Below are 9,883 nucleotides of genomic sequence, written 5' to 3'. Positions count from 1 at the left end.
TGAAGCGCTTTAATATTTAAATAATCAATCTCGGATTGATAATTAAACGCTGATTTCATACTCAAAGCGTTACGTTGCTCCTGAGCACGTGTTTGAGAACGTTCTGGTGTGTTATTTTGTTGCCTTCTGTTATACATTCGAGATGCATTGGCAGTTCTTCTGCTAATGCGTGCTCTTTGCGCTCTCGGCATGATAATGAATTGGCCACTTACTCAAAATTTGGGTAAGAAAAAAAGGTAAAAAAACTAAGTACAAATTATGCCATTGTGCTGATGCCAGTGACTGATGTTCTCTTAGATTGTTTACTATAATGTAATATTACAAAAACTTTAGCCACAGCAACGCGTGGCCGGGTCGGCTAGTAATATTATAATATGCAAACATGCCCGATAAACCAATAGCAACCACTATATAATACACTACTTATTATTATTTTAATCTGTTACAATAAACTAAATTTTTTATAATTTAGTTTGTTTTTTTCTAGACAGATGGCGCCACTGTTGTATTTTTGACTTACAGATTTCCTACATTTCGGGTGGATTTTCATAAAATATTCTTTCATAATAACCTTGTCCTATCAGTAACCAATAGTAACTATATGTCATACAATAAGTTTACCATATGTTTCCATTTTATATAAGAACAACTCATCCTCTTTGGATCTGCAACCTATAGAACCGTAACAACTAAAAATATTTAGTATATTTTTTGGCCGAAAGAGGGCGCCACTACTTTGATTCTGTTTTTGATTTTGTATGAACTTTATACTTTTTTTTTATTGACAAAAGTGTTACTATAACCTTCAGCGGAGTGTCGGGTTTCAGCCAAAAAAAATTTCAACCAAATCGGTTCAGTAGTTTTCTCGGTTAGCGCGGTCTAAGAAAAACCCTTACAATTTTATATAATAGTATAGATATAAATATAAATATAACAACAACGCCACTGTTGTATTTTTGACATACAGATTTCCTACATTTCGGGTGGTAAATCAATACATTACTCACTACGTTCAAAATTAAAAAAAAAAAATAATAATATTATAAAATAGATAAAAAAAATCATTTTGTTTGGGATCAGTATAACAAAAATTGAAAATTTTTTAACCAATCCTAACACATTTATTATTGACAAAAAAAAAATATAAATGCCTGAAAATTATTGAGTGCTTATGGAAAAATAATAATTTTAGTAATGGTTCAATTATTGACACAATAAAACAAAAAGTATAATTAAATTCAAAGATAGGTTGGCCGACTAGGTTAACTGATTAAGGTTTTTGCATTCAACTTTCTGGTTTTCTAAAAAACAAAACTGTTAGATATAACCTATTTTAATTAAATATTAATCTTAAACTGCGTGTTTGTAATGTTTAATTCTATCTCTATGCATGGTCTGATAGTAGACATATAAGTATGAATATGTTATAACTAAGAACTCTATTTCAAATTAAGTTCAAATGATTTTTCTACCCTAATTAATATGTTTCGAAATTTACATTCTACCGAAAAACTTGAAAATTCATCACAAACATTTCAAAAAATCACTTTAATTATAAAATGTATTGGATACCTATTATATAATTATAAAATATATTATATTATTCTTAATTATCATCGAATATTCTCTGTCGATTATAGAACAAAGTATGTTGATTTAATTTTAAATAATTATTTAATTTTACACGATTTATAATATGAATCTTAAATACATTTAAAGTTTAATCTTATGTTTATACTTATAATATTCAACATAATTTAGATAAGAAGTGTGATTTTATTTTTTAATTATATGCATTCAATTTTCCGAGATTTAAAAAAAAGAAAACTATTAGTTATAATCTATTATAATTAAATATTTCGTGGCTTGGTGAGGCGCGGCCGTACGATCAATCTGTGGAAACGCACTGAGTGTACGTACTGGCCGAAGTTGCAAGTTCCCAGATGGGTGACCTCCCGGGATTTTTAGCAACATATCCTTGCCACTCATACACAAACACGACGTGTTACAACCCTACCCGCTTAAAAAACCTACAAACTCAATACACAAAATAAACCCCTACCGTACCACCTCACAACCTGCAATGGCCTATATATAATGACCTTAGTTACCGGGCTTTAAATCAATAAAAACAAAAAACATTAACCTTAAACTACGTTTTTATAACGTTTAATTCTATGCATGACCTGATAGTAGACATATCGACTGGTATATAAGAAAGAAGGGGCCAAGCGACATTTTTACAACTTTTCAGGAGTGCAAATACAAAATTTTCATGTGTTCTCAACTTTGGCGTTGGGGCTTTGGTGTTTAATTAAGCTCCAGGAATGAGGTTATTGTATATTTTCATTTGATGTCATGCTACCTTGATGGCTTGATACTGGTTATACTGAAATATCTTGTTAATTATAAAACACAATGAATTTTTTTTAAACTTACCATTTTTTGGCGCATAACTCTGATTTTTTTGTTTTTTCATACGTGATGAAGGGCGCTTGTACCCTTATTTAAATAGCAATAATATTATATTATTAGTTTGAATAAACACCTACTTCTTTTTCAAATCTGCGATGTATTTTTTCCTCATAATGTTATAAATGTTATTATTAGGTTTAAAAAAATGTAATAGAACACGTCTTAATTGGAAAAAATATTTAAAATGTTAAGGAACAAATAAAAAATAAAATAAATGTATACTAGAACTTAAAATTAGTAAAATAAATACTTTCCACTGAAAATATTATATCAATGAGTTGTTTTAACATCTAATACAAATTAATTTAAGGTAGGTAATACATTTATAAAATACCACTTTTTTCTGTATTTTTTAAAGTTATGTAAAAGAATTATAAAATTATTAATAAAAATCATTATACTTTGGTAATAATTATTAATTATTTGATAATAAATCTAAATACTTAAACAGATATTTACAAGCATTTTAATATAAGTACTTTTCAATATATTACTTAAAACACTTCTTAAAATACATAACAGTATCTATTAAAATAAATACATTTATAACACTGGCTGTTACCTATAATGTAAATATAATATTGTTATAATAAGTGCATAAAATAAGTTTCTAGATGTGTTTTATATAAAACTTTGGTTGGAAGCATTAAATGTTTGTATTCAATGCCATAATATACTTACAGTGTATACTTTAATTAATAGCTACCGACTACAGTGTACAATTGATGTGAAATTAAATTTCAATATTACTAATGATTCATATATAATATTATTATATTTACCTTCTGATGTTCTTTCAATCTTTAGTGTAGAACCATGAAAAACCACGAAAAATGAATAAATTAAGTGTAGTAAATAAAATATATTATACTGTGACTGATTTTGATAAACAATCTCATAATATTAATATCAATATTATAAAAGGTGATAAGCGATAATAGAGGGGCCCAAGCACCACGTGTTTGTCACTTGGTAATAACAATTTTTATCAGTGTCACTTATACCCTAAAAAAGGTACTTGGCCCATAAACTTTTATCAATAAATATCGCTTATACCGAAAAATAAAAATCAATTATCTCATTAGTAAATTGTCTTACGGACACTAGCGCTCGTGCGCTCGATTACTTTAACTGTCGGTTGTCCCGTAGTATACACCATGTCGCTTAACCCATTTGCCTTATACCAGTCGATATAAGTATGAATATGTTATAACTAAGAACTCTATTTCAAAATTAAGTTCAAATGATTTTTCTACCCTAATTATTCTTCTTCTTCTCAGCTTACCGGTCCGTTGAGTACCATTGCTGCCTTCAAGAGGTCTCACCATCTATCTCTGTTGTATGTCAGCTCAAATGTTACACCTGTTTCCACACATAATTCTTACATTCACTTCCTGACTTCCTGATGCATATTATTCTTATTTTTGACATTTACTCCAAGATATTTAAAATTATCTCTTTTTTTTAATCAAGACATGGGAGGTGATCGCTTGAGTATTACTGCCTCCCATGACTCATCGTTTATTGTGAAGAGAGAAAACTTTGTACAAAATAACACAATTTACACATATAACCCGCGTTGCGGGTGTACATTTGGTAGGGGGCCTCTAACCCCCCTGGTTTGGCTTTCAGCTCACATGTAATTAACTTAACTAATTTACGTTTCTTCTTTTTTCTTCCCTTTCCACTTCCTCGCTGGTTTTGAGAATTTTCGTTAATGCATCCTCTATTCTCGTCCAAGTTTTCTTGTTCTGCATCATTAATTTTGCGGTGTTTTCGAACTTGATTTGTTCGCCAACGTACACCACCAGTTCCTGTCTTTGCCTCTCCCATGCGCCGCACTCGAAAAAGACATGCTCGGGCGTATCGGGGGATAATCCACAAAGTTGACATTTGTCTGTATTTCTTCGCCGGAATCGATAAAGGTACTCGCCAAAAGCCCTATGTCCTGTTAGGAAATGGGCTAAATGGTATTTGACTTCGCCATGTTTCCTGCTCACCCATTGTTGGACGTTTGGTATCAGCCTGTATGTCCACCTTCCGTTAGTGGCGTTACTCCAGCTTTCAATCCAGACGTCTTCTTCGCTCTGCGTTCTGTCCTTCCTGCCATATTTGTTTGCTCGGTATTTAGCCAGGGCCTTTAAAGGCGTCAGGGAAGACACAACCACAATGGCCTCATGGGATACTGTTCTATAGCTACATACTTTTGTAATGGCCATTCTCCGTTACACTATTTCTAACTTCTTCCATGCTGTAGTCGTCATTATCTCTGCGCAGCAAGGTGCCCCGTATAGGAGCATCGAAGTCACTACACACGATAGAAGCTTTCTTCTTTTCTGTCCAGCTCCACCTATGTTAGGTAGAATGTATCCTAGCTATCTTGCTATAACCGCGGTCTTCTTTGCTGTTTGTTCTGCATGTTCTTTGAATGTGAGCTTTGTGTCAAGCGTTAAGCTCAGATATTTGATCTTATTGCTCGAGCTCACCGTCGCGTTACCGCACTTAACATTTATGTTTTTCTGCGTATATCGAGTAGTAAATACGATAGCCTCTGTCTTGTGTTCTGCCAATAAAAGTCTGTTCTTCTGCATCCATTCCTTGACTATCCCGAATGCCTTCTCCAGTTTCTCCTCCAAGAAGTTTTTATGCCATTCTGTCGCGACTACTGCCACATCGTCGGCAAACGCTATTATTTCGACACCTTCTGGTAGTTTTTGTTTCAACAGGCCATTGTACATTACGTTCCAAAGGCATGGACCGATCACTGAGCCTTGCGGGACTCCTGCTTCCACCCTGTTCTCTTTTTTCTTCGTCTCCTATTGTTTATTGGATTTTTCTGTCCGATAGGTATGACCCATGACCCTACTATTTTTTGTATATATTCTGGTGCATTAATTTCTTTCAGTGCTGCAGTTATTTTTGTCCATATTGCGGTGTTAAATGCGTTGCATACGTATAGCGTTAGCATTCCAACGACCTTTTTCCTCTCCTTGCCTGTTTTGATCAGATTGTGAGTAATCTTTTGATGGCGTCCAATGTCGATCTTTTCTTCCGGAAGCCAAACTGTGAGTCGCACAGTATTCTCGAGTCTTCCAGAAAAACGTTCAGCCATCTTGTAAATATCCTCTCGAAAAGCTTACCGACTGTATTCAGCATGCATAAGGGTCTGTAGGAGGACGGGTCTCCCGGTGGTCTACCTGGTTTATGATCAGTACTAGATTTGATACATTCCAGTCTATCGGATAGTAGCTCTCTTTCAGGCACATGTTATATACGTTGGTAATAGCTTTTTGATCTAGTTGGATGACTGCTATGAGGAATTCGTTAACTATTCCGTCGGGCCCAGGTGCTTTCCCGCGTGGCAATTTCCTGGCTTCTTCTAATACTTCTGTTTCCGTGATTTTGGAGTATTGCTGTTGCAACTCCACCCGCATGTTCTCTTTCTCTGTTATGCTGTTGAGTTCCAAGGTTGTTTCCTTCCTTAGAAACAACTTTTCTACAATGGCATCTATTCTTCCCGGAACTTCCACTTCGAGAATTGGTCGTCTACCACACAGATTCTTCATGGCTATCTTATATGGTTGTCCCCAGGGATCCCTTTCTACTTCTAGACAGAGCTGCTGTCAGTATTTCTCTTTTCGCTATTTTGATCTCTTTGACCAGTGACTTCCGGCTCTCTTTTTATCGCCTTGCTTCTTCAGTGCATTCCTGCTCGTTTCGTTTCCTCCTTTTCCTTTGGTAGCTTCTTTTACACTTAATGCAATCTCTTCGAAGTTGCGCTATTTCTTCGGACTACCGGTAGACTGGTGGTTTTTTATGCTTGCCATTATTCCTCGGTATGCATTTATCTGCAATATGTGTTATCTTACTGCAGTAATTCTCTGCACTAGCTGCCGCGGTCTGCCAGTTTGCTTGCCTTGAGTCACTTTCTGCTTTGACTGTTAATTTAAGTTTCTCCATGTCTAGTTTCTTGATTTGCCATCCTGTACATACTTGTTGTGCTCTGTGCGGGCTCTTTTCCTTTACTTCATACATTATATACCTATGTAGACTAAGAGACTCTTCGTCCAAGACTCTCCAATTTTTAACATGGGGCATTAAGTTTTCGCTGGCCAGGGTGATGTCTATGTATGTTCGAAAAGCTCCTCTTACAAAGGTTGGTTCGTTTCCTATGTTGCATATATTGAGGTTTGTTGTTGCTATCATGTCAGCCAGTATTTCACCTCTTTTGTCCTCTTTAGCGCTGCCACAGCTGGGGGAGTGGGCATTGAAGTCCCCGGAAACCAAGGTCGGTACCTTTGATGTTCTAATACTGTTTTCAAGTCTCGTCACAAAATCTGTGAAATTCACAATACCCGTGTTTGGAGAGCAGTAACAGCTATATATTTTGATGCCTTTAATCTGTACCTATTTGAAGCCTCTCTCACAGGGATTTAAAATTATCTACTGCTTCGAATTTCATGTTACTAATTAAAAGATTGTTTGTATTCTGATTATTTATTGACATCATCATATACTTAGTTTCATTTTCATTTATACATAGGCTATGGTTGTTTGAACAATTTCTTCTTTCGTCTTCCCTAATACTGCAATATCATATGCATAAGCTAAAATTACCGACTTCCCAATTATGTCCATGTTCCGTTGTTCGTTTGTATCTCTTACTATTTTTTCCAGAGCTAGATTAAATAATGTGGGAGAGAGGGCGTCTCTTTGGCGTAGACCAGATTGTACCTCAAATGTTTCCGAATAATTTTGTAAGTAGCATATTTTACAGATTGTTTTCTCATTACACATTTTAACGAGATTTATATACTTCTTTGGTATTCCGAGTAGTTCTAAACCTTTCCATAGTTCCTTTCTGTTTATACTGTCATAAGCTTGTCTGAAGTCGATAAATAATAAATGTAGTTCTTCGTTGAATTCATAATATTTTTCCATCACTTGTCTTATCACGAAGATGTGGTCGGTGGTTGACTTAGCTTTTCGAAAACCGCATTGGTAACTTCCGATAATGTCTTTGGCATATATATATTTATTCTTTCTAAGATTACCGTTGTTAGTAGGTACTTTATAGCCTACGCCAAGTAAAGAGATACTTCTATACTTCTCCGTTACTGTCGGGTTTCCTTATTTATATACAGGACACATTATAGCCGTGTTCCGATCGTCTGGGATTTTTTCTTCTCTCCATACACACCTAATGATTTTTGATAGCTTCTTTCTTAGCGGTACTCCTCCTCCTTTTAACAATTCTGTAACCACACCATCATCACCTGATACCTTGTTATTTTTGAGTCCGTCAATAACCGCGTCGATTTTATTTTGAGTAGGTTCCTCGATTTCTGGTTCCACTGTGTAATAATCTATTTCATCAATTTCATTGTCATCAGTTTGTCCATTATTTAATGGTTTTTCAAAAAAATCTTTAAATTCGTTTACTATTTGTTTTTCTTCAGTGATGAGATTTCCGCTTTTGTTTGTTAATATCTTTGTTAGTGGTTTATAGCCCTTTTTAATGTTTCCACTTAAATTAAAGAATACTTTTGGATTAAATCTATTTGTTTCCATGTCTTTAATCATTTTCTTTTCATATAGACGCTTTTCTCTTCTTATTATCTTGTTTGTGACCTTTCTTTGTGCTTCGTATTTATCAGTGTCGCTAGTTGATGGATTTTGTAGTACTTTCTTTCTTAACTCGTTTCTTTTATCCACTGCTTCTTTTCATACAATATTTAACCAATTCTTCTGTTTTTTTTTTCTTTTTTCAACACCTAAATGCTCTATAGCACTGTTTGTTAATACTTCTTTTAGATTACACCAAAGGGAGTCAATTGTTTGCGTTTCTTTCTTAGGTTGGTTTATTTGAATATTTTCTTGTATCATTTTAACAAATCTCTTTTGAACTTCAGAGTCTTCTAGTCTTTGAATATTATACTTTTCTCTGGTTGATTTTTTCACCATATTCCATTTTGTAGAGAGTCTAAGATTAAACTGTGCAAATAATAGGTAATGGTCTGAGTCAGTATTCGATCCCCTAAAAGTTCTTACCTTTCTAATACAACTGGCGTGTCTTTTATTTATCATTATATGATCTATCTGATTGTGAACTCGACCATTTGGGGAGACCCATGTGTATTTGTGAATATCTTTTCTTGGAAAGTAAGTGCTACTAATTGTTAATTCTTGTGATGTGGCAAAGTGAATTAGTCTTGTACCGTTGTCATTACTTATTTTATGCAGGCTATCTGGTTCTATTATGGGTCTGTATATGTGTTCTCTATCTATTTTAGCATTAAAATCACCAACTATCATTTTCAAACTGTGAGTAGGTAAGCTGTTCACCTCTGTTTCTAGTTCATCATAAAATTTTTCCTTTATATCATCGACTTTGTCCTCTGTAGGAGCGTAGTAGTTGATCAGAATTAGATCAAAATGTCGTCCAGATATTTTAATGCAGCAAATGTGGTCATTTATAGATGTAAAACCCTTTGTGTTATGAAGAATTTTCTCATTAATAATGAAACCTACTCCATTCTCATGTCTGCCATTGTTAGTCTCACTGTAAAATATTGTTGTACTACCCGTTTTAATGTTTCCACTATCAGGCCATCGTACTTCCTGTAGTGCTAGAATGTCTAATTTATATGAGTTTTTAGCATCTATGACATATTTAAATGCTTTCGGTTTGTTGAGTGTTTTAATATTCCATGTTCCCAAACGAAATCCAGTTTCCAAATCCAGTCGTTTACCATGATCAATATAATTCCGAGGCCCATTTGAAGGTTTCTTAACGAGTGCTTTATTTCCGAGGTCAGGGTGTTAGCCCGACGCTCAACCCCCAACCTGGAGGACTAGTCCACACCAACTACTTAAAGTCAGTGTGGAGGCTATTGTAATATACCATCGGTAAATTGGGCGATTGGGACTCCACTTTCCCAATGCCTGTACGCCTAACCCTAATTATTATGTTTCGAAATTTATATTCTACTGAAAAGCTTTAAAATTCATTGCAAACTTTTCAAATAAATCACTTAATTTTCCACTTTAATCATAACATTTAATGAATATTTTATAATTATAAAATATATTATATTCTTCTTAATTATCATCGGATATTCTCTGTCTATTATAGAGCAAGGTAAGTTGATTTAATTTTACACGATTTATAATTTACATCTAAATTATGTTTATATTATATCTGTTTGCGCCCAAACAAGGCGTTTTCGTAATTTTGTGTTAATGTGGCAACTTTCCGTTCCACTTTTGTAGTACCGGTTGGCGTGAAGCCTAACTGTTGTTTTCGACGAGCCAGCAGTGTGGCCTTTGTTGTCACCTCAGCTTTAGATAGAATGGTAGCACAACGAGTCATTATTTTGTAATCACCAATTGATCTTATCAGAAATCT

General features: G+C 34.3%; 3 protein-coding genes across 3 annotated transcripts; all 3 read right to left on the bottom strand.

The window, feature by feature from the left end:
- Positions 1–4,127: 4,127 nt before the first annotated feature.
- Positions 4,128–4,694, bottom strand: LOC149054160 (uncharacterized). The gene has a single exon (XM_089230614.1). It carries the CDS (start codon positions 4,692–4,694, stop codon positions 4,128–4,130), a length of 567 nt encoding a protein of 188 aa, XP_089086740.1.
- A 2,314-nt stretch (positions 4,695–7,008) lies between these two features.
- Positions 7,009–7,416, bottom strand: LOC149054159 (uncharacterized). Its single transcript, XM_089230613.1, has one exon. The coding sequence runs from the start codon at positions 7,414–7,416 to the stop codon at positions 7,009–7,011; it is 408 nt and encodes a 135-aa protein (XP_089086739.1).
- Positions 7,417–7,605: 189 nt separating this feature from the next.
- LOC107171304 (uncharacterized) lies at positions 7,606–9,847 on the bottom strand. The gene is made up of 4 exons (XM_089230612.1): positions 9,751–9,847; positions 8,527–9,137; positions 8,250–8,469; positions 7,606–8,195 (listed from the first exon to the last, which is right to left on the bottom strand). The coding sequence occupies exons 1-4, from the start codon at positions 9,845–9,847 to the stop codon at positions 7,606–7,608; spliced, it is 1,518 nt and encodes a 505-aa protein (XP_089086738.1).
- Between the last annotated feature and the right edge of the window lie 36 nt (positions 9,848–9,883).

This window comes from Diuraphis noxia, unplaced genomic scaffold, assembly GCF_037042655.1.
Source record: "Diuraphis noxia isolate RWA-SAM2 unplaced genomic scaffold, SU_Dnox_SAM2 contig0010, whole genome shotgun sequence".
Classification (NCBI taxonomy): Eukaryota; Metazoa; Arthropoda; class Insecta; order Hemiptera; family Aphididae; genus Diuraphis; species Diuraphis noxia.
Note: the sequence above shows the minus strand (reverse complement) of the source record. Positions and strands in the feature narration are given on the sequence as shown.